General features: G+C 30.6%; 1 protein-coding gene across 1 annotated transcript in view; it reads left to right on the top strand.

Moving 5' to 3' along the window:
* The window catches only part of LOC130450893 (protein trachealess), a 67,860-nt gene that overhangs the window by 12,774 nt on the left and 28,311 nt on the right, over positions 1-26,775 (top strand). Inside the window, exons 2-4 of the mRNA XM_056789596.1 lie at positions 9,356-9,594; positions 22,343-22,416; positions 22,513-22,602. Coding sequence (XP_056645574.1) covers positions 9,356-9,594; positions 22,343-22,416; positions 22,513-22,602 — 403 coding nt within the window. The remainder of the gene's footprint in view (positions 1-9,355; positions 9,595-22,342; positions 22,417-22,512; positions 22,603-26,775) is intronic.

The raw sequence follows: 26,775 nt of genomic DNA, 5'->3' as shown, positions 1-26,775 counted from the left end.
TAGGCACAAGCTGTTGGAAACAATTTTGATTAAATTCTTTTGTTTTATTGTAAAACATTGTAAAAACGACATTAATTATCACTATAACCGATAGTATCAATTATACTGAATATATTATGTGAGATTTTTCAAATATTTTCTAGGAATTTGTAATTTTATCTTGCCAATTTGTTCTATTTATCCCTGTATTATACAAAAATATTTCTCTCCTTTTCTAATTTAAGTATCGTTTCGACTCCTTCAATTTTTCGCCTCTATTAATGTCTACGGAAAGTAAGTATTTTTTTTTTTTAATAAAATATGCACGTTTCTTCCAATTTTCTTTTAAAATATATTCTTGTACAAATTCAATACATCAAACCATTCCGTCTTAATTATTCGAAAGTCGTAAGTGATTTTGCAAGAATTAGTATGGAAGTAATAATTTTTTTTATGTCATGTTCATTGTATCGGATGGGTCGAAACTTCTTATAATTAAACTTTATTTGAATAGCGTAATACATTTTTCCTATCACCAAATTCTGGAATTTGGAGGGGATGTTAAAAAAGCCTAGTTTTTTTATTATCAGAACTACAAAAATTATCATTCTCATGTAAAGACAATCCAAGTATACCAAATTACAAACAAAATGCAGAAAATCTGCAAAACCAAGAGAGAGAGCGTATTAAACAAATTTCAAATTTCTGACACAAATTTTTGTTTCTTTACAAGATTAATGATAAAACAGCGACGCCATTGGTGAGAGCAATAGGTCGTGTTGTAAAGGCGTCGGCGACGCCTAGACTATAGAAGGCTCGTTCTGATGGATAACCTAATAATCGTTATACGGAGGGGCAGCTACTCCCTCAGGAGCGAAATGATGGTTGGTTCAAGTAGCATGGACCAACTTCAAGCAATTTTCCGAAAGTTCACGTTAATTTTGTTTTCGTTGCTGGATGCTCCTCCGACGTGTTGAGTGGATAGTAAATAAAAATAATATTGATTTCTTATTTGTTACTAAATGTCATTAGACATGTGTATTCTGCTAAAAACTATTTATTTATACTATGTTTGTTAATAATAGGAGCGATACTAAGCCGAAGTTAATTTCTTATGTGAAAATAAAAAAAATTATTTTTCTATAGCAATTTCCAGATTGTCAGTGTCAATATCATATTTTGATAAAGACTTAAAGAAAAGTCGAAACGTCAAAATTTATCTTTCGTTTAAAAACTATCAAACAAATGTTTGTGTGTGTATGTGTATATTCATTCGCAATTAGTAATTGCGATGAAATAGAAATTTTAAAAAGCTTTGATTCATGTGGATTTGCGGAAATGAACAAGCGATTGAAATAGTCACAAGGGACTCCAAACTGGCGAATAGAGTCATATCAACGAATTCAGCACAATTTCACATGTTTTCATTTTATTTTAGCACCGTTCCCCCACGAGGAGCTATTCTCAATATAATCGCATCACGGTCACCCCACATAAAACCTAAAAAACTATAAGGATTGATTGTAAAGAAAGCCGCCACTAACAGAATCGGATTAGGATATATTTTAAAACCATAATTAGCTTATAGTTTCGATATTATTTCAATATGTAGAATCATTTCTGAAGGAGGATATAGGTATGATATGATAGTTCTAGCACAGCGATTGAGATCAGTATCTGACTGATCTCCTAATAAAGATCACTGAATCTCAAAGATGTTGCTTAAATATCGTGTGTAAAAGGAAAAATATGTGTAAGAATATCAAGACAAAGATTTTAAAAAAGGTGGAAAAACTGGGCTAGTAGTATGAATGTAAATAGTGCCAACCCTATCACAAGTTTTCTTACATAAATCCTTATTTAGTACTATGTAGCATAGCTATTAACAATCATCCACCTTTAGCTGTTAACAACTATAGTTTAGTAAAAATCACAATAGTTCTATCAATTTCTGTTATAGAAAATGAAAAATTAATAAAATAACTGGAAAATGTTTTTCCATGATACTGATAGATTTTTCTTTCTCCTGTGTCTTGGCATTTGCCTATGTGACTACGTGGCTAAAGAATATTCTTTCACATTTCTAAAGAACGTCCTAGAATATTATGAAACCTTGCATTGAATATAACATGGCATACGGCAGGTGAGAAGAGGGGGCTAACAAAAGTTACCAAGTGAATTTTAGATAAATATCAAAATAAGCATTAGAAACTTATAAACTTTGTTTTTTGTTATAATAAATAAATTGAACACCAGTATGTCACAATACTCTTTCATCAATTATCATCAATTATTGATTTATAAATACAATATATATTCTATGAAACACACGTTTTCTGTATGCGTTTCCTGTTGACCGATTAAACACCTTTCTTTTTGTTGGTCTTTCCATCTTCCATTTGGATTTATCAAACCTCCAAACAGTGGCTTTGTCCATTGTGAGTCCCCAGAGACCCGATTCGACAATTTAACCAAAGAATTGTTTCTGTCGGCAATCGCGTTTGCTCAATTTACAGTCCAAACTTGAAGATCTTTTGAAATAAAATAAAAACGGATTAAATAGAGGGTGGTTTCGATTTAGCGGTCTACAAGCTTGTAGTATTGATGGTTACATAAAAATCTATATGAAGCTCATTAATTTAACTGGACCGATAATAAATGTCAGTGATATTTAATATTGAAATGGTATAATTGTCCTTTAAATACTTTGAAACTATTTGTTTATATTAGGACTGACATTGATTTTCGAAACACAATAAATTTAATATTGAGGGACCAACAAATGTTTCGGTATCCTGCAATTTTAAAATCCAGTTATACAAAACAGCAAAGGGAGTTAAAATCGTAAATTATGCTGTAATGGAATAAATTACGGGATAGTTTATAATGCAAATATTAACAACAAACGAAAATTAGCTCAAAGTAAATAAATCTATTTTCACTGCAGTCACATTTATAGTAACGTAATATTAATTGATTAAAAAGGTTGAAACCTACTAATAAAAAAATTAAAGCAACAGCAAAAAAACCCTACAGAATTATCAATTCGTTGTTGTTTTTGGTCGATTGCTCGAGCACCCACTTTGGACAGAGCTTTCGCTTACCATGTTATATTAATTCACGATATGTCCAGCACGTTCCTTTTATATATTTAAGACCTCCGCTATCTTAATTAGCTTAAATTTACAGCTATACCAAATTATTTAGTGCACCTCTATGTTTTCGTCGGCGATAGCCTTTTTGGGGTGTCCACTACGTGAATCCGTCTCAGTGCTCATTTCGACTTGTTTAAACTTAGCAAACGCCTTCCCAATAGTTGATTTTCCTGGGGAAAAGTATATTATTGTTTATTAAGCCACGCTTTGGCTTCAAAAATATTTTTTGTTATAAAACAAGATAGGAAATTCCGAGTTATCAATTTTTTCAAACAACAAAAATTGCTTCACTCAAAATGTTACTACAAATCATATTACGACAGTTAAATTTATACACGTATCTTTTGAAACTTAGGGGGAACTGAAAATCAAATGGATTTTATATTAGTAGAGTCCGCCCACCTAATAAAATAGTTCGCTTCAACGAAACCAGATTCATGCTTTACCAAAAGAGATTCAGTTACACCTTTTTTTGCCAATAAAACCATGTCGATAGAATCTTTCACATCAAAATTTATCTCTGGATCTTCATTCTTCTCGACTCCTCCTCTACTTCCCTTTGGTGTTTTTAAAACACGGCGCAACCCAAGTTTTCCATAAATTTTGCGTTCTTCATATAGTATAGACAAAATAAGATTTTCCGTAGCAGCAAAGTACCTACGTAATTCTTCGAATAATCTGTTCTGAAAATTTTTTGAGATCATAAGAGAGATAGCATGAATGTATATTTGGATTTGCCATGATGGTTTTAACAACACAGGCGTCTAATGATCTTCAATTATCACATATCGTCTATGGACATAGTTGACTTCTAATAAGCAAGTTTTTCAGCACTTCATAAAAATAAATCTATTGAAACACTTCCACTTGATAGAGCGATACTTATATTAATTAAATCTTTCAGATTGTTATGAGAATCTCATTTCTCTTATCCATACCTCCACTTTCCGTGCCCACTTCTTGGTCCTTGATGCCGATACTAAGTGAAATAATCTTTCTATTCTTCTTAAACTTTTTTGCCATATCTGGACCTCGTGATACATCAAGACGTATTGAACTAGTTTTCTAATTTTTAGTTTATCTAATGTACACCAGAAGGCAACTTTCATGCGTCATTCCAAACGTTGTTTTTTCGTTTAATCTCAATGGATAACGCATTATTAATAACTATCATCAATTTTGTAATCTTTGTAAAAGATAATATCAGGAAAATTGAAAAAAAAATATGAATTGATCCCATCTATTTCTAAGCTATTCAGCTACAACCAATAAGCATTAATTTTTACCTATGAAAAAAATCATTCATCTATGCTCAACTTCTTGGATCTCATTACTTAAAAATGTGAATGTTGAAATAATTAACGCTATTTTCTCAGAAAAAAGCGTTAATACAGTTGGTAAAGGTGAGCTATGTAGTCTTTTATCCACGATAACGGCAAACGCAGTTGAAATCAGTGTTCCCCAGGGCATGTTGTGAGTGAAAAGAAGCTGAAATTTAGATTCAACGTATGGGACAATGGTCCCAAAGGATGAATAAAGTAAAAAGTAACGAACTAAGGTCGGATTAGGACAGACCATAATGGGAATACATACACTTTGACTATACTATATAAGAAAAGTAATCAGTTATAAAAGATGCATTTTATAGGAACGTGTCTTCACGTATAGTCTATTTCAAATTAATTGCCATTTTATTTCCCATAACCATTTAAAGAGCTCTTTACAATAATTATGAAGCATGTTACTATAAAGGAATATGGTCATTTGTATAATAAAATACTAAAAGAGCAGTATCAAATTCATTAAAAATATTAGTGGAGATTTGAAACTAAGTTTTTGTAGAATATAAAATGAATCATGAAATTTTTTCAGGATTTTGGGAATCCTACTTTCGAACAAAATACACTTGAAATAATATCTACTCAACTTGTTTATTATATAATAAAAAATTGAATAATAGGAAAAAAGTTTGTTAAGGAACTATAGAAAAATTCCATAGTTATATTCTAAATAATGGAAACAAAATATACTTATTGAACATTTTTTATCTTGGTTGGAGTCCACCAACCAATGTGTAAAAAATACTCAAGGAAGGAAATGAAAGTCAAACGAATAGAGGTTTCTCTACAAACATGATACCATACTCATATAATATTTAAATATTCTAGTATGAATAGCTGTGAGCCTACTAGTACTAATTCCCAGATTATTTCATAATTCATGCTATTAATTCATGCTATCCTTGTATTATCGGCTGCCTATAAGTTTAGTAGTTTCAGGTACCACTAAGCGGTTGTGATATTCTTTGTTAGAATGTCGTTCAGCTACATGAGGGTTACTTATCGTAGATTGAATGCATATTAGCATATTTTTCATATAAACAATTAGTCATTTTGATAGAAAATTTGAATTATGTAACCTTTTCTTCAAAATAACATTAGGTAGGTACTATTTAGTTTGATAATAAAATAGTGATAATGAATTTAAAAATACACATAAATTTAATTTGATGTTGATCAAAAACTGTGCATAAAAAAATTCAAACATGATCATATTTCTTTAAAGAATACCGTATTATTTTTAATTGAGTGTGGAATTAATAAAAACCATTATACCCACAAAGTGAAAACAATTATATCTGTTGATCATTGCATGTTATTGTTAAGTGCTTGTGATGAAAATAAAAAACGTCAACTTAAAGTAAAAAAATTATCACAGGGTTGATACTCGTATATGCTTAAGACTAACTTGATGATGTCATTTCAAAGAGTACTAGGAAAGCTTAGGAAGAAATTTTGTATTGAGGTAAAATTACATCTAGTATAAGTTGCGTTTTCAGGTAGAGTTTCCGAACACATAGTATAATAAAATGATTTTGTTTGAAGGAATTCGTCACTAGAATTATTGCAACACTTAGAAAATAGGAAAAGTTATTATCATGCTAAATGTTGCATTAACTTATTTATCAGATTTCCATGTATCGCAAACTTAATATGTATAAACGGTTTGTTGAAAAAAAGTATGGAATACTAAATTTATTACACACATTATTTTTCAATCAATAGAAGAGCTGAATGAAAAATTTTAAATTGCATGAGATTCGATGCTAAAATTTCAATAATAATCTATATATTAGTTTGATAAAATTCTATATTCCACGGGAATAGTTTGAAATTTTCTTATCCTTCTTCTCTCTCATTCCAGTGCTTCGTTTCACGTTTCAATCCATTTATGTTTATGTACTTGATGATTATTTACATATACAACAGAATCCTGACAATGAATTTATTTTTCATTTTATTTTGAATACAAACGAAAAAGGCTGAATCAGGTCGAGTTTTACAGTTTTAAGACATTCAGGATAAACGTAGACCTCAATAGGATAATGTGCGTCATCCAATCTGTGTCATCCAATCATGTTGCTCTATTACTATCTATCTATTTATAACAATTTCATATCAGTCTAACCGACGCGACGTTTTACTTCTATTATTTGACTTCATTATAATCACTATTCGTGTTTATTTGGGTTGTTCTCAACATTTAATAACACAACATAACATCTTGTTACTACATTGCGTTTTGATCATCCAGGATTTCTGATACCGTAGAATAATTTGCTACCCAAGATACTACTCATTAATGAATGTTAATTTGTAGGCATGTTATTGGTTAATACCTAATTGTAATTATAATCACCGAACGGATAAATTATGGAATAAAATAATTATCTAATAAACAGAAGAATTGTTGCCAAAATGACAAAAAAGGTGAATTTTTGTGTCACCGATGAAATTTGGTGATGTTTTTCTTTTCTAAATAGAACTGGATGTCATGTAACACCTCAATAAATTTTTAAAATTTAATGTATTGGCCGTAAAAATATTTTTCGAGATCGGTGAAACATTAATGCCGATTGATGGATAGAAATCGGCAGTAGAATCGTTTTTTAGTGCCTAACTGACTGAACTGTCATCCACTTGATGTTCGACAGCAGTCGAATACACGTCAATCAGCCCATATTTTGATATTACGAAAAATTCAAACTGATCTATTACCATTAATATAAATAAATGAAAAAAATTAGATCTGCATGTCGAATTTTAAAAAATAATCATATTTTTTAGCCGTGTAACTAAACGCCGCACTTATAACCTATTCTGCTCGCCTAAATTTCAAATATTTTCGCAAGTATTTTTGATTATGGGCGATTTCGAGAAAAAATATAATACATAACGCGGCACTAAAGTCTCTTTTTGTCACTCGTCTAGTTAGTTCTCCAGCCTCGTGACAAATAGGATAACTTTAGTGTCTTGATACATATATAACTATATTACTTTCAAATTCAACAAAATCACCTTCATTATTCTAATAAATGAAGCGGTTGAAGCTAAACAAATTTATGAATAAAGTTTATTCCAAACTAAATGTTTTTTCACACCAAGAAAATCTATGGACACGTTAATTAAGTACAAGTGCTGAGTAATAAGACTCAATTCATGTCTAAATATACTCCTCAATTCCTATGAAGTTTGTGTTATATTTAATTGCACCTTTGATTCTTTATAACCCTATGTATATAGGTAATTCTAGAGATGATAGATCTGCCGACGTTGCTAGTCATTCTATATAACCTCGCATTAATTTAAAAATTGTCTAGGACTAACTGCTGCTAGGCTCCGTTCTTTTGAAAACAGTTATTTTCATGAGGTAAATTTGAATTATCGGTATTTAGTATCAAAAAACCGGACTAACGTTTCCTATTAGATTTTCTTTGAAGAAAAAAAAGCCAATAATTATATCATTTATCCCTACGCATACATTCATCGGAGTTACATAGATATTTTGTACATCCTTAAAGGAAACTGTTAATCATATAGAGTTAATAAAAAAGATGGAGAGAGCGAGGTATCGGAGCTTGTTCAAGAGGGCCCGAACTGCTGATAGATAGAGAAAGAACTTCGATATATCTCCGTTCTCTCTATCTTTAAGATTAACTCTATGGTTAGTCCTCGTTGAATTATTGATGTAGTTGAATTTTGTAGGAATGGAATTTAAAAAACGCATTATCATTTATTAAGTTGACTCCAGCATCACCACTATGGGGATTATCCTGAACATTCCATGAAAAATAACATTGTCATCAGTTTCAGGATACCCATCATTAAAAAAACGTTTAACATGTCCAGTTTTTCTTTCCATTTTACTCACAGTTGATTAGGTCTCTCTGGATAATTCACACTGAACAAATTACATACCTCTTGCTCCGTTCTGATTTTATACCTTCATCTACTCAGGATAGAAATTTCAGTGCTTTGTCTTCTCCGTATATTAGTTAACCCAGAAATTATATCACACAATGATAATATTATTAATTCCAGCTTTCAGTATTGACATTTATCATATATTATATCGATTAATGCAAATGACAACATCAAAGAAATTAAATTTCTCTTTAGCAGAAAAGCATAGAAACTTATTTTTATTGAGATTGTTTTATAATATCGATGATCTATATACCCTGTATAAATAAACTATCCACAAAAATTATGGCATCACTCATTATTTTTTAAATATTTTAAATGTGTTTCCTGTTTTTCGAATTTTATTATTATTACGAATTAAAACACCAATAGATACGCCTTTTGCAACATTTATTTTATTTATTCTACAGAGGACAAAAAGTTTGATTTACCAAAACATAGAAAATATCAAAAAAATTGTACAAAACATCTATACATAAAAATGAACGGAGCATCCAACAAATCTGTTTGCAACCTTCGAGCAGTGGTATGCCTAATTTTTAACGCCGTTAACCTCAAATAACGATCATCTACTACCGAAGTTACCCTTCCGCGGCCATTATTAACAAAATAAATTTAAATTTTCACTATACAATAACACAATTTGCTTAGAAAGTTCTCAATCTCAATGCATTCTCCAAGACAGAAATGATTTACTCGAGCATTTTTGCTTCCAAAAAAATTTGTAAAGAAATTGTGATATTTTTTTGCCGATGATAAGAAACCAGAAATATCTATTGATACATATACAGATTGTCCCAAAAAACTACAATTAAGTAATAAAAATATCCTAAAATAGTGATGAGATCATTTTTGTGGGGTGATTATTTATGAGTGTAAATGCAAACACAACAAACACTACACATTTATGAATCATGTTAAATTTCAGTTTTATATAATCATTAAATTTTTTTATAGTATCTTGGAGTTACGGAAAGAAAAAAGTCGGGACGCAGCACGATCACGTCGAGGGAAGGAAAATTACGAATTCTACGAATTGGCAAAAATGCTTCCTCTCCCCGCCGCGATCACCACTCAATTAGATAAGGCTAGCATTATAAGACTGACCATTTCATATCTCAAATTAAGGGATTTCTCAGGACACGGCGAACCGCCATGGAATAGGGATGGACCGCCTCCGAACAAATCACTAAAAAGTAGGTACCGATCATTTTTAAGTTAAATACGTTGCATGAAATTCTTTGGAAAATTGTAATTTGCCAGTTTAGTGAACGTCTCGACTTCCTATTAGTCTATTAAAATGAGAATTCAAATTACCATCCAAAAGGCGAATCTATTTATTTTAATATAAGTGAATTTCAACATACTTTTAAAGGATTTATAGTCGAAAATTTTGAATCTACAAAATAATTAAAATTTATGTAATATACTAATATCGCCAAAGTTTGGAAAAGGCTCTGTTTTTCTTTGGAGCAGGATATCCTTGTCGAATAGAATTAGTACCGATAGATAGCGGATCGTTATCTGCTAATAGATAGGTACTGACAGATATTTAGAGACATTTAGGATCAACATGTTGTTTCCGATAATGCACGACCCCACATATAACATGTTTGGAATTATCTGTATAGAAAAGTTGAATATCTAATTCTGCTACAAGCGATCCTGCAGAACACAATTACTGCGTAAGATAATTCAGATCAAGATTACTTCAGAACATTGATAGCAAGTATGCCACAACGCTGTAGCTATGTTATAAGCAAGAAAAAAACTAATTTCATTCAATTATATTTATTTTCTAAGTATACATGTTTTCACTTTGATTCTGATAGTGAATTTATTTATGAAATAAATCAAATAAAGATACTCTTTTTCATATGCTCTGTATTTTCTGTCGTCAATATTATCTAATCTATCTAGACTAATAAACTAACTAACTAACAAACCCATTTTTATGAAATGCTGCTTCATCGGCAAATAATACAAAATTGAATAAATCTCTGTTTTTCTGAATTTGTTCTTGAGCCCACTCACAAAAGGTTAACTGCTTTTCATAATCATCATCCAATAGTTCCTGCATTTGTTGTATACGGTAAGGATGCATTTTATTCTTAGATAGAATTTTTTGGACGATCGTACGACTTATCTCGGCTTGTTTTGATATTTCCTGTGTCCGTAACTTTTAACATTACGGTCATCTCGTTGTTCTGTGACATTGCATTCTTCAACCTTTCGCTTTTTTTGTAAGCTACACTACCAGTTCTGGTAAATCGGCTGTCTTCTATCTGGAAATTTCTGTTGATAAATCTTTTGTGCGAATAAACAGTCTTATCACTGGCACCCAGTATAAAAATCATATCAGTCAATTCTTGTATCAGAACATTCATGATCTTCTTCCTCTTCTTCTTCTTCCTTCTTGTTCTTTGTAATACTGTGAAAATGTCAAATTCACAGTTTACTTGATAAAACTATGGATATTTTATTTCATTTGTTGGTAAGGTGATATTTGCTTAATTTAGTTTTGTAGATACCTTATTTATTTTATTACAGTTTTTAAAGGTATAAAATTACTGGTTTGGTTTTGTTACAACTAGAAGTATTTTAAACGTCACATTCAGTTTTTACTTGTTAAAAAGGTGAATATTTTTAAATCATAAACTAAAAATGCAATTTTCTTAAAAACAGTAAATTTTAGAGTGTACATTATTAGACATAATTTGGAGGGATAAAATAGTTTAAAATATGATAAAATAATATTCTGGGTGTTCCATTTAAAAAATGAAGTTTTTGATAATTGAAATCTCCTGAATTAATGCTTATCTAAAAAACACCCCGAACCCCGCACGAAATTTCTACTCTGTTCAGACATTTCTTCCTCCTTTACCTTCGTACTTACCAAACAAGTTTAGTTACTTTTACTATCATAACGTTTACTAGGCAGTATTTATATAGTGAACCAATTTTCGTCAAATCTTTATATTTTTCGCTCCAGCTTGGCAACGTCACAATTTATAAGAAAAGAAACACACACGAGAAAGATATTTGCAAACAACAAATCCCTATACTTTATTGTAGTTTTCATGTAATTCATCCAGAAAATTAACTAGTGCTTTTTTCTGGTTATTAATCAATTCCATTCAGAATATCTAGCCAATCATTTGTAACTATCCAGGAAGAATCAGCCTTAATTAATTTCTGTGTGAACTTTTTGTATATTTTTAATCATTTCAAGTAATATTTCTATTCTAAAATGCTAAATCTTGTGAAAAAATTGATAATGAACATATTTATAATTTTGTTGAAGAAAATACAAAATTATGATTTCCGACATTTTTTGCTCCCATTTTTTCCTGTCACCTGTTCCTTCTTCAGAAAAACCCGAAACATATTTGTGTTTGTGTATTGTTTTTAGTACTTGTCCTGTTTTTGAGTCTTCATATAACTTTATTTTTTAATCGAGTCTTTCTGGTGAGATCATTATCTATTCATATGTACACAATTCCTTTGTTTCATTTGTACCCTTCAGTGTAAATAACTAGGTTTGAATATCATGCATAAAAATTGATCTACATATTTTTTGATATGGGTTCATTTCGATTTCTTTTGGAGCTCTTTCTTTTCCCAGGTGATACGATTCAATCGCTGTGATGATTGTTCCGTCCGTTTTTCCCAAATACTTAAATCCAAATATATTTTGTTCATTTCAATTTTAAGATATTATTCTTTGCGTTCCACTATGAGTAGTTTGTTTTTGTTTTGTTTTCTTCAAGTTTATATTCGGGTTCATAGGTTCCATCTACTTTCATATTTTCATTATTTTATTCGAAATCGATTATTACTTCTTTTAAAATAAAGCTGATTTCAGTTATACTCTCCCCCGTTAATTATAATAAAATACCTTTACCACACACTTATTCACCAAAATATGAGAAACACAATTTTTCATGCTAACTTAATCCAAATAAACATAACTTGCTTTGTTTTCTTTGTAATACACTAGTAAAGATCTATTCATTACACCACTAGAGTAATTCGAAAAAGTGAAACATACATTTTTGAAAAACTATTCATTCAACGAGAAAATTGACAGACTCTTATATAAATCAAGCAATAATCAATGTAGGTTAAAGTGAATAATTATGAAGAGTCTTATGTACTTAAAACTACCAGTTATTAAACCACTTTCCGCATAAATTTCACATTAACCTTAGTAGGTACGTAGGTAGCTATTACTATACAAGGTGTCCCAACGAAAACGAATCGGAAGGAAAGTATTTTGACAATAAAAGCTGAAAAATGCCATATATATTCATGAGAAAAACAATTTTTCATGCAGAAAGTTCAGCCCAAACTTTATTCTCCTAAACTGGGGAAAATAACCAAATTTTTGATATTTATTGAAAAGGTTAGAATGCTTTTTATTTATGAAATTTTGAAAATTTGGGTACTTGGTGTCATAAAAATGATTGAATTGAGAATTGTCATAAAAGATACTATTACGTTATCAACGTTTTTTGACAGCTACTCTAGTTCTCACTGGCAAGTTTATCTTATCTAAAAACTATATATATGCAGATGGGATCATTCAAAGAGGTCATTTTTCCTAATCACTTAGCGGCAGGATGGATAATAAAAAATATTGAAAAAGAATTTATGGAAAACGTTTAAAGGGCACGGAACAGACTCTTTACTATAATCAAATAGGATATATATCGCCCCGAATTGATCCCGTATCAAATCCAAAGTAGGTAATCTGGCTCATTTGACATGCCATAGATTTGGTAGCAGTCAACTCATGGCTAGAATACAGAAAACCTGCTAGAAATGTATGTTCTTATAAATCATGTTCTATATCGTAATACAATTTCTCCAAAATTTGCCTTAAGCCCTTATAATATGTGGTTAATTGGCTGCGTAGATACAAGAGAGATTGAAGACATCTTGGTTTCAGTCAACCCTTCTTTCGATGGTCTACTTTTTTCTTCCGCAAACAGTCCCTTTTGATATATGAAAATTTTGGCATTTTCCGTATTTTGTGAGAAACGCCTATATAACACATTGAATGTAATAATTCAAGAGAAAAATATTTTTATCAAAGTCTGTTTAATTTTTGTTATTGTTGTTCTCTTTACTCAGTCTTATATATATATATATATATATATATATATATATATATATATATATATATATATTTCTTAGACTTCTTAATATGTTTATGTTTCTAAATATTTATATTGATCATCCTGAATATCAACATAAGTATAAAATCAAATTAGAACTTTCTAATAAGAAAAATTAATTTTTCCTTAGTCCTTACATCTCAAATATATATCAGTTATCAATTAAATTACTTATAGTTTTATTAAAATTTAGAAAATAGAGTTATAAATTTTACTTGGGTTATTTAGGTCTTTTTTTATCATTTTTAGCTTCTTCATTCTTATGAATGTGAATCATTTCTATTTATTTTGTGTATTAGATTCCGTTTCAAAAATTTTTGAGTCTATTAATTGAATTTATGTTCTTTTGATATTTCATGGTTCGTTAAAGCAGTTCTATTTTTTATCGTATTGCTGACCTCTTAGTCTATTTTCTAAATATTGACATGTCTGCCCTATGTAGACAGCCTCACAATTAGCCTCTTTTGTTTTAGTGTTTTAGATTTAATTTAAGGAAATATTTAGATAATGTACTATGTCCTTTATGACTTATCATATTTATTGAAATAATTCGATAATTATTGGAAAAGTCCTTGTACATATGGTAAAGAAAAATATTATGTTTTGACGTTTAGTTTCTATTTTGTTTCTAAATTGATTGTAGTATCTGTTTTTTGAATAGCTAAGCATTCAAATTCAGGATCTGATAGTTGGATAGATCTATCAGCCAAACTTATTATCACTGATCTTTTTTAGGACATAGGATAACATGAATTGAGGCTCAAATATCCTGAGGACTAAGTTGGTTCCGTATACCATTCCGTTTTTATGTTATTAATAATTTTCGTCGATATCTTCCATTACTAATTGTGCTATAACACTTGAAATAGAAGCTTCCATAGCACAACCATCAATTTGTTCATATATTTCATTTTCATATTTGAAGTACGTTGTTGTAAGTGCGAGTTCTATAGCTTTTATAAATTCGTTTTGAGGTATTTCTGTAAATTCTTAAATTCTGTCCCATTTTTTCATTAATATATTTTTCACAATGGTAATAGGAATATGAGTATAGGTATAAAGAATCCACATCTAACGAAATAAATACATATTTGTTAAGAATTTTTATATTTTTGATTATTTTTTAAATCCCATGTGTTTTTGATATAGTATTTGTTTTGGTATAGAATTTTTTTCAAATAATTAGATAATGGGGTAAGAGGAGCTGTGCAGCTTTGGTAAACCATATGTTTTAGTGCGTAAGGCATTGTGAGTTTTCAACTTGTTTACATCTGATGACGAAATAAAAAGTTCTTTTTCCCAAGATCGAATTAGATCATTATTTTGCTTTTAATAAGAATTTTTCTTATTAGAACAAAGTTATATTATGATTTTAGTTTTATGTTAATATTCAGGATGAAGATGTTCTATTGATCAATATAGATACGCAAATTGTCAGTGTCAATATCATGTTTTGATAAAGAAAAGTCGAAACGTCAATTTTTATCTTTCTTTTCAAAAATTATAATATAATAATTTTGAAACAGAAGAAACCTAAAATCAAGAATAATTAGAAGAGTACTTGTGTCGAACAGCGTTGAACTTTATCGCTAGGAAAAATTTCTCACTAGAAGACAAATGTATGTGTGAAATAGAATTTAGGGGCCCGCCTTCTCCATCACCAAGCGCTGAGCGGCCTGATATCGGATAAAACCGCAACAAATTCGTAATTTTCTAGAGGATTTTGGAAATAGACAAAATAAGTTTTTATTCATAGAAAAAGTATAGCTAATTTAGGACATGATACCAGACCAAATTTTTCACTTTCGTTCCCTTCGAAATGTGAATTGTTTTTGATCTGATCTCATCTGTACTTAAAAATTTCTAGACGATGTTATTTGTTCTAACCGAATTGACGCTATCCGATAATATAAGCATTAACTACTTTACACAACAAATCGACTAATTTCAATTTTATTATTAGCGCGAATTTCACATATTTCTTCACTGTGATTGATTGCACTAACTCAGAAGAAGGACTTTTTTCGCTACAAATAAGTCTGAAAAATGCATATTTTTGAGTTTATTTCCCCAAAAATCATGGAATTTCGAAAAATAAATAAAATATATATGTATTATGATAATTATTTTGAAATATGGTGATATCGCTTGATATCTATTTATAGCGGCTCACCTGGCACTAAACAGAAAATAAAACATAAAAAGTCTTTTCTTGTATCGACCGGACTCAAAAGGAAGTATTTTGTACCTTTTCCTCAGCGCCATGCCGATTTTTCAGTTCAACTAAGGCTTATCCATTCTTCGTCTATTTTACTTTACGTTATTCAACTTTATTCAGTGAATTTATATTTGATATTATTTATACGGTTATTGTTTTTCACACAGGATAAACGGTATGAATGTCATTATAAACATTCAGATAGAAAACCAAACGAGAACTGTCGCCATTACAAAATTTCAGGTCCATTTAGACTTCCCATAATTAAAAATTGAACTCTGTTATTGAATAAATGCGCCAAAATATTGATTTTGAATTTTTTTATGTTTAAAAACAAGTTGGTTGCAGTCATCGAAGAAATAATACTTGTATAATCGAAATCCAGTTCTAAGGTTCTAACTCACCAAAACGAAATATTTAAAACCAAAAAAGAGCGAATTACAAATTCTCATACGATATTTAATCAATCGATGATTCAATCAAACAGAAAGTTCGCAGATAATCCAAAAGTAGAAGAAAAAAATAGTAAAATTTAACGATCCCATATTAATCAGATATTGTCCTAACTCATTGAAAATTGTTGCCAAGACACATCGTTTGGAAAAAGCAAAAAAAAAAGTTTGATTAAAAACTACAGGATATCATTTTTTTGCTAAATATTTAGGGAAACAATGTTTTAACACTGTTTACTTTCCACAATAAGAATAAAAGCATTAACGTGGATGATTTGTGTTAAAAAAAAATGAAAACTGTAAAAAACCGCTTATGTTATATTACTTAAGTATAGGATAACATTATTTATTCATCTTAATTAGTACAACTAAATGTTTATGTATATTCGAAATATCTCATAGATTTTATAGCAGTACAGTATATTTTGATTTTTTTCTTTATTGCATATTACAGTAACCCTGCAATAATGAATAGAGACAAGTAAACTTCAATACAATATGACATGTATGTTGATTGAAAGTGTGTCATCCCACTAACTGTGTCTCGTTGTTCCAGCCCCTCAACATGTAAATCTAATAATGAACCCCTCTGGTAAATTTGTAAATCTAATTCTGGGCTGTTCCCGGCTGAGAGTGATAAAATTAGCTCTTGCTTATTGTAAACCAAACTTGGAAAATTTGCCGACGTAATTCGGTAGTTGCGGCTGGGGTGGTTGCTGTTTCTTGCTGAAGACGTAACGTAAAGGTCGGGTTTAAGGGTATTTTAAATTTCAAAGCATTCAATAATGGAATAGATTTATACTAATATCCATGTGATAAAAAAATTCAGGACGTTCATATGCTTTAAGATTAAGATGACAAACAAACATTCAGAAGTTATAAAAGTAGAATTGTCAATTCTACTACAGTAATATAATTTGAATACTCATATTAATATTTTAATTCGAGTCATTTTTAATGCCATATGCAATTGGAACACCTGATTTGATCAGGATCCGACATTACAGAACCCTCTAGAGGTGAGGATAGAAAAGACAATGCTACTTTGTTTTCCTATATCATTTCATGAAAGAAATTTTAGCTTAGTACTCTCACGACTTCCATACTTGTACCGAATTCCGTATCCTTTACCGATTGGAAAATGGTGCATGTAAGAGAGGGTTTGAAAAAAAAAAGAAAATTTGACAGAGGTTCAAAAGAATTCATTTGTTGTTGTCTTAGCTTGAGATAAACACTTTTCGTCAATACTTCATCGGTTTCGGCGTTATTCTGAGGCTAATTGAATTGCACATCAAACTCATGAAACCAGATTCAAAATTGTACAATTGCTTTGTAAGACATAGACGTTTTAGGGGCTATCTATCATAACGGACAACGATTATTTTCAATTATTGTTTTTCTTCTATCAAAACGATATAAATAAATCCTATTATCACCCTTAAACTGGTTTTTCAAATTATCAATGTCCGGTGGTTATTAGACTACGTTAATCGGACTATAACCAAAGATTTTATTGAGCTAACATGAATCAATTGATCAATAATTAACGTCTTTATCAATTGTTTTTTTTTTCAATCACTTTAATACCGCCTTTCCTGTGAAAATTATTTGTCCAATACGTCACTGGCTTTAGTTGGTTGTTACCGAAATAATTATGAGAATTAAAATGAACGCGAACAATCTTATACTTCAGATTAACTAATGAATTGACATTGATCCAGAGGGTTAGCTGTGGGGTTTTTGTTTCAGCTCTCAAATCAAATTTGCTTAGCGTTTTTGTTAACGTCATCAAATAAATTATGACATTCAATACCATATTTTTTAAAGAGGGATCAAGATTTATTTGCTTTTTAAATATTTTGATCGTAAATGCTATAGAATTAAATTCGAATGGAATATTAGATGATAGTTTTAATTATTGGTAGGTATAGAATAATAAGATAATAATGAATTCCTGATTATTGTAACTGCTAACAATAATTTACCTTGAAAAGAAAGAATGTTTAGGCCAACAGTATCCCTGAAAAAAACGCTACAAAACTGCCATAAATCCTTTCCCTTTCTATGGGTTAATTTTACTGTAGATATGGAAAAATGAATAGGCGGTAAATAAAGAGCTTTCATATATATTTTAATGTCCACTCAACTGTCATTTCGCAAGCTAAGGGATATAATGAACGAAAAAAAGGCACTAAAAAAGGAGAACAAAATAGACATTTCTATTTTTAACACAATTGAAAAGAATTCGTCAGAGCTAAATGGTCTTGGCTTGTAATAACGGCATTATTACTAAAATTATGCTCGAGATTAAGAAGATGAGGAGATGACTCATAACTAAAAGAATTAGAGAACAATGCGATCATAGAGCTTCACAAGGAAAATAAAAACTGAAATGAGATAAAATTACAGAAACTCAAATTAGGAAAATATTTAGTTATATCCCAGTAGTATAAATAATTAACACATATTTCGTATGCAACAGTATGATTCGGATAAATATTTTTCATATCATTCCTCTTTTAGGTGATTTAAAGGATTGACGCAACTTTCTCAATCAAATATTTCTATGTAGTGGAATCAACCAAGGCCGTGCAGGATAGTACAAAGTCTGTAGGGGAAAAAGGCATTGATTTCTCTTGATATTTTTTAGGAGAAACCCTAATTCTTCTATTAACTAAACATAAGAATAATTCATTCAAGAATAATATGAAACCAGTATTAAAAATTATTAACTACAGGTACCTGTGCCCCGGAATTGCAACAGACCAGCTTTTCTGTAGGGATGCTGAAAACTCAACACTTCCATTGTACTCGAATATGTCCAGCATGGATAAACCTAATAAGAATAAGATTAATGAAGTCGATTAATAAGCTCAGTAATTTATCATTAGAATCTGTTTTGAATTCAATGTTCATTTGGTTTCTTCTGTATTTTGACAGTTATCTAAGTTTATAGCCACCATCTTCCACTTTCAAATTATTAATGGAATCAGCACTTACTATTAATCATTTTTACTACAGCATAGTATTCACATACCTACATTCTCAATAAGTAAATGATACTTGTTCACGTATGTGCTCTATTACACACATATTACAAATACTACGGAAAAGGTAAACTATGGAGAATATACTTATTGAAATTTTCGAAGACATTTAATTATTGTACCTAAAGGTTCACTGATTTCTTATGCTTTGAATGATTATAAATCTAATGAAATATTGTGTTTCCCTGCTAACATCATAATCAGATATTGATTATACAATTTTAAAAATAAAAAGATACCTACATCTAAACACATTCCATAAATTCCTGTTTTTTTCTCTTACCACCAAACTCGATTCATCGTCGTTTACCAGAATATTTTTCAACAGTAGTTCAGGTGTAAAACCACAAGATGTAGTCCCTCTGCAGTTGATGGTAATAAAGCGAATTGGGGGTTCTAATCAAATTAGCTCACAAATAATACTGACCAGTGAACAGAGTGGCGTCCAGAATAGTTGCACCAGATACGTATATTAACTGAGAAAAATATATTAGTATTAGTTTGTTGTGAATTTCATTCTAAAATAAATGTGGAAATACATTCATTTTTAATTAAAGAAATATTACGTTTTTATTCTTAGCTTTTCTCTTAAGTGAATTCTGCTAACTTTACATTTTCCTCATATGATAATATCTGTTATTTTTCATGATTGACGATAAAGATAACAATTATCTCATAAAAATCGGATGCATATAAATTGTAATCTGAGTTTTGGAAAAAGAGATACTAATATTTGATGAAGTTTGAGTGTCTTGTCCATGATATTCGTCTAAAATAGTGTGCTACTTGGTTTTTCTACTATATCCTGTTACTTAGGTATATTCAAACTGAACGTTAATGCTCAATATTTGAGTACGGAAGTATAGCGTCGCCACTCAGAAGTATGATTTCAACAAACTAATTTCAAGAGTTATCTTCTTCCTGTACTTTTTTAACCTGAATTTTTTATTTCAAAGTGAAAAATAGGAATTTTTTAAGAAGAAAACGCTTCATCCAAGCTTAACAAATACCTAGATCTATCAATATTTGTATTGAGATTTGAGTTCCAACGAATAACAAATAACTGTTTAAAATATTTAGCAAAAAATCTAAAAAAATTATTTGATTATGTCAAAGAGTTTAACAGGGAAAGATTAAATTCGAAATTTTTATTTGGATAGATTAGATTAACAGAATTCTAGTTTAGAAAGTGAAAGTAATTTTAATCAAAATATTTATTTGAATGGTTATCCTAATAAATGTGTGAAAGAAAATATCCGGATCCGTATCTGCGTTAAACCCAAATGACAAGTCCGATAGACAGACTGGGCAATTGAAATATGATTTCTGGACATCGGCCCCTGAAATACTACTGATGAAAAATGCTATTTGCCATATCTGCAGGCACATAACGTACCCCAGAATCAATAAATTAATATATTACTCTTGGGACCAACAAGTGCGTTCAAAGTGATCGAAAGAATTAAGTGTTTTCGGGAAAATCCTGGAAATTTTTCCTCGACTTTCCAACAAATCTATCTTTCTGATACAACCTAACAAATACATCCAGACTCAATATATTATAAATATTTGTATATTGACATTACTATTTTTCTGAAAAAGATTCAAAAATTTTTGGAAATTTTCACATATTTTGGAAATATGATAAAGAAGCTTATAATTTTGATCACACTAGCTAACATAAATTATAAATAAACTTGACAACTCATAACTATTCTTAACTCAAATACGAGGGATAATCAGAAAAAATAATTGCAATAAAACCACATATTCTGGGGGTTTGAATTTTTTGTCATAATTTATTTGTATCAAACCGCTAGAAAGTAGTAAAAGTTTCGAAACAATTGAAATGTCATTTAGGAAAATGTTCGCGTGTTGAAATAAGAGTTGTGACGCAATTTTTACGGATAAAGAATATCTTCGCATCTGACATTCAGCGTCAACTAGTGGAAATTTGTAGTGAAGAAGCAATGATCAGTCAACGAGTGATGAAACTGTATCTATCGCCCTTTTCAATCAGCAAACCAAGTTATTTAACGACAGAAATCAACATAGCACGACGTGAAAAAATGATTCAAAACAAATTTCAGGTAATTGTGCTTGCAATCTCGTCTGAGTTGAAACTTTGCTATGGTAGAATACAGCACATTGTTTCTGTTTCTATACGCGCGTTATCTGATGCGAAAATTATGGCAACCACGTTATGGGATACAATCATGTGAAGTTATCGTCACCGATTACCTGTAACTGCAAAAGCAAGGTATTTATTGTTGTGACGATTTAAGTAAGAAATTGTAAGTCGCCTCTACAGCAGTCCAGATTTAGCACCCAGTGATTATTTATAGTTTTTGAGTGTGAAGGAACACTTATCTAAAAAACGAGTCTCTTTGGACTACGATATGAAAATATCCGCCGAAACCTGCTTGAATGGATAGGAGCCTGATTTGTACTAAGATGGTTCGACTTAAAGAAAAGTCGAAACGTCAAAATTTATCTTTCTTTTAAAAATTATCAAAAAAAACTAATTTAAAATCAAGAACATCATATTATTATTTTTTCTGAATACTTAATCAACACAAATGACATCAGTGGTCCTCCCAGTTTCTCTATAAATCGTCTTAAATTTCTAAAAAAGTGCGAAGCCATCTTGGCTTATACTTACACTGGTGAAAATTTAGTTTCTAAACACGAAGAAACCTACCACTTACGCCAATGGCAGTTGTCCGTCGGTAGTAGTAGTAATTTCCTAAAGTTCAACTTGGATTCAAGTCTCACAGATCCATAACAAAAACAATATCACCATTCATGTTTTTAGTTATTGCGAGTTTTGTCCATTTGTGTTGAGCACAAAAAGGTTCGGAGAAGTTAAAATTATTATTATTTAGAGATTTTGTCAGCGGTAGATGGTCCATCGAAATGTTTCTTCATTCTATTACGGCATTCTATTCCATAACAAAAATTTAGAAATTCATAACTTATAGGCTTCTAAAATTTGTTATTGCAACTCTGATGTTGATAAAAGCTTCAATGACTTTCTTATATTTCAGCTGGAAGAAACAGAACTCAAGGTGGCTTGGCAATGGAAATATTTGAACAACATCAAGGAACGCATATACTGCAGGTATTTAAAACCATTATATTCGATTATAGATAATAAATATCACATTATTTAATAGATATGATCATTTCCTTCTGACTATTGACTATTTTTTTTCAGTCTTTAGATGGATTCGCTTTGGCTGTAGCATCCGACGGCCGATTTTTATATATTTCAGAAACAGTATCAATATATTTAGGCCTCTCACAAGTAAGTAATATTTCAGCTTTTGTAGATAATTTTTATCCCAAATACTAATTGAATCTCAAAGCATATCCATTGGAGTGAAGTTTTTTCTTAGTCCTTTGTCCCTTCCATATATTTTTGTGGTATTTGGTTTCAGTCTTGTTAATTGAAGAAATTATTTTTCACGTACAATGCGAATCTGACATCAGATCAGAATGTGATTTGATATTATACACTGAACAATTTGTGTTTTTTGCTACTTTTCATAGAAATCACAGAATTGTTAGAGGTTCCTCTTTACATTTCCGTATTGTCTCAATAGATGTGTAGATATTCTTATTGTTATTAAACTTTTGAAGCAGATATTTTTCTGCTACTTATCTTCTCATAAAAATTTATACTCAGATATTTTTGTTGAGAGTACATTGGTTCACAATTAACGATACTATAAAAAATTATTTTCGTAATTGGAAGTACCTAGTACCTACGATTGTCTACTGTTTATATATTTTTAGGTTGCATAACTGTATCGGATATGTAAAGACTTATTTCCTAACAATAGGTACTCATTTTGAATCCTTATTATTTCATTCAACTTTCATGTGGATTTGGCGACGCATACTAAGTTTGAATTACACACTCATTACTAATTGAGGAATTTAGGTAGACTTTCCATACACTGTTCGCTGTTGGGTTTCTCTAATGAATAAAAATAATAATAATAATTAGAACAATGGCGTGCTTTCTAGATGTACACGGATCTACACATAATATGGGAAATGAAAAAATCTACCTGAAATTAGAAGGCCTATTAATGCTCTAACATGACAGCTGTATAATATCTCTTAACTTTGTCAAACAGCGTTTTTATATTGCATAAAATAAACCATTGAAATAAAAATACTAGATATATTAAAAAGGCAGTATCAATTTCTTGCATAATTTGTCAAACTTGAAAATGTATAACGCGTATAACCTCCCCTTGCATAGATTATTGAAAATCTTTTTGGTACACTGAAATAAAGACTTGTGGACAGCCATTATCAATAATTCTTAATAAGTAGCTTATGTGGATTACACATGGTTATGAAATGTCTGTTATATAGCCGTTCGGCTGTCAAATGACCCCTATGAGCCTCTAAACTAATGCCATCCCATATCATAACAAACCCACCACCATGGCTGTCATTTTCTATAATATTACATATCACCATTGAATAGACAGATTCGTGACTTGGCCATAAACAGTACATTACTGCGGAAATTATATCTACGACCAAATTCTTGCTGTAGTTCAATACTTGTAGTGAAATGATTTCGTAATAAATAGATAGATAAGAATGTAAAATACTGAATCTTCGAAACTATTAGTCGTAGAGACTTGAGCTAAAAGTATATTGCACTGAAGTGACTAAATAAAGACATTGAGTTACAATATAATTTTAAAAAGCACAAATACACTGCATTTTCCATTACTACACCTTACTCTGTTAGTTCATTTGTTTAGATGTAATTATAATCAAATTCTTGGTGTGAGGAGCAGCGAAGTAAAATGAAAAACGTCCACATATTATTGTATTACTATATTCGTTTACGTTTTACACATGATAACCACTTTTTAGTTATTTTATTTATATCACTTTGTAACTGAATATTATATGACAATGACTTTCAACTTAACTCAATAGCCGATTTTTCATCTAATTATTAAAAACTAATAGTTCCTACATAACCAATTTTCAATTATGCCAAGATTCACGTCAATAATTTTATTTCTTAGTATATTATCAATAGATTGTAGTTTCTAAAACAAATTCGTTACTAATTTTTTCTGAAGATTTGTTAATGGAATTTTATAATTCAAAAACTCATTCTTGATCACCATAAATAGGGCATAATAATTAATTATAATATGGAAGTACAAGGTAGGCAGAATATGAAGGAAAAATGCCTACAAATCAAATGATGAACAAATATTAAAATATATACTTTTAGAGGCAGTGAAATTTGTGTTAGTTTCACATACAAATGCTTTAAAACTATTGCAATACCATTTTCAAATTTTAACGTGTCGTTAAGATTGCAGCATATTTTAAGGTCTTCAAAATGCATAATTGGCTCAAAGAGTGTGTAGAGCTCCATATTCGAATCGGCGATTACATGATGCGAGAATTTTTCCGCATTAAGTGCGACATTTGCGTGATACTGGGAGCATTTAAGTTCAATTGTAAAGATGTCTCAGCATACGTGGAATTCAACCTCCACGTTAGTATGAGACCAATATCTCGCATTGGAGTATATCATGTACGACGATTCTAAGTATTGTAAAGGAGTATAGGTACGCTAGGTATGTTTTAATAAAAATTTTATCATTCGATGGTGAGCATGATTAGGAAATATAGTTGCACGAAGTTCAACAACAAACCCTTTGGAATCTCTATGTGTGGTATCAACAACTGAATGATGCCGTGTTCTTTGATACGCTTGGAAATCAATTTCCTACTTTGTTAGAAGATGTCTTTTTTTAAATTGCAGCAAAATATATTGCCCAGTACATTTTTCAAAAATTTGGGAGAACATATAGACATCGGCAAGTATGAATTTAGAGAAGACTATTTCTCTGGCCTCCCTGATACTTTGACATTACGTGTTTAGATTGTTTGTGCTTTAGTTATTGTTTACTAAATTCTACTAGCAGCGGAAGGGGACATGAAACTAAGAAAAATGACACCATTTGTACTTTGGAAAGAGCCGAAATTCCAGATGTTGTAAAGTCTACGCATAAGCAACTCCAACTTGAATAAATATTAGTGTAATGTAGTAATTACACAAGTAATAAAGCAATTCTCAATTTTCTAATTATAAAGAAAATGCACTCTAGCGATAACGTAAAGTATTAAACATATTACACGTAAGTGAGGTTACAGTTATTTATTTAAAAACATTGAATTACTCCTTCCCACTTCTTTTATATAAATACGCCGAAAAGTGTTGATCAAAAATTACTCAAGTAAAGCTTAGCATTAACAAGTACATATTTTTTGATAACAGTCATTTGTTGGATTTTAGTGAAACTTCACTTCAAATGTTTAAGATAACGTTCCATGACGACCACCTTGAAAATCTGAAAATGTTTTCCACAATTTCTTCTTGTCTGAAAGCTTCCTTTTCCTCATTTAAAGTTTACACTATCACTACAATCACAATTGCACTGTTTCGATAAACAAGTTTGGCCTTCACAGTGTCACACATTGTAAAGGTGTCAAGTGTCAGAGTTTTAACAGTTGAATATACAAATTTTTTTTTATAATTTGTACTTCTCATGGTTAATCTAGTATCCATATTTTGCTTATTGTTGATAACTATATGATGTACCACTTTCGTTATTTTACTAATCTGTTTGTTGTATAAGGAATAATCCTACTGTATATTTGAAAATATTGTCGAAGAAACTCGGTTTTAGAAAGAAAAAAACTGATTTCTTGACTACATGCCGCGAGGAATATTGAATTTTATTTCTCTCGAAAAACGTGACTGCGGTCGACTCTATGTTTGATACTCATCTTGCAATTACGGGTAGAAATGCTTAACCTCTGGAGGTTGGTTTCGATCTTTGGATCTTGTGAACACATGAATAAACTGTGCTATCAAACTCCTGTTATAATTTATCAGGATAACTGCTGTCACAGATACCTTCGCCTCGAAGAATTTCCCAATAGACTTGCAGTTTCTGTGGATAGATGTTGTACGAGGCATATTTTTTAAGTAAGTACCGTTTTGGGATTCCGCCGCCGCAACCCCAAGGTCGGCGCTCCGCACATGCGCGCTAGTTACCTATATCTCTTGTCTACGCACTGACGCCATTACAGTCTGATTCTTCATTGTGTACGTTGTTTACTGAGTGTTTAAGATCCCTTCGACAATCGTGAGTCCCGTTGATTGTGAAGTACGGGCTGTTATACGATTTCTTAGTACTAAAGGCGTAAAACCGATCGATATTCATCGTGAGATCTGTGAAGTTTACGGACAAAACATTATGAGTGATGGAATGGTAAGGAAATGGGTGAGAGCATTTAAAGATGGCCGCACAAATGTGCATGATGAAGAACGGAGTGGGCATTTTTCGGCCGTTAATGAAGATTTGGTACAGAAAGTGGACGAAAAGATGAAAGAAAACAGACGCTTTACAATTTCATG

The sequence above is a fragment of the Diorhabda sublineata genome, chromosome X (assembly GCF_026230105.1).
Source record: "Diorhabda sublineata isolate icDioSubl1.1 chromosome X, icDioSubl1.1, whole genome shotgun sequence".
NCBI classification, from domain to species: Eukaryota; Metazoa; Arthropoda; class Insecta; order Coleoptera; family Chrysomelidae; genus Diorhabda; species Diorhabda sublineata.
This window is presented reverse-complemented; position numbering and strand designations above follow the sequence as displayed.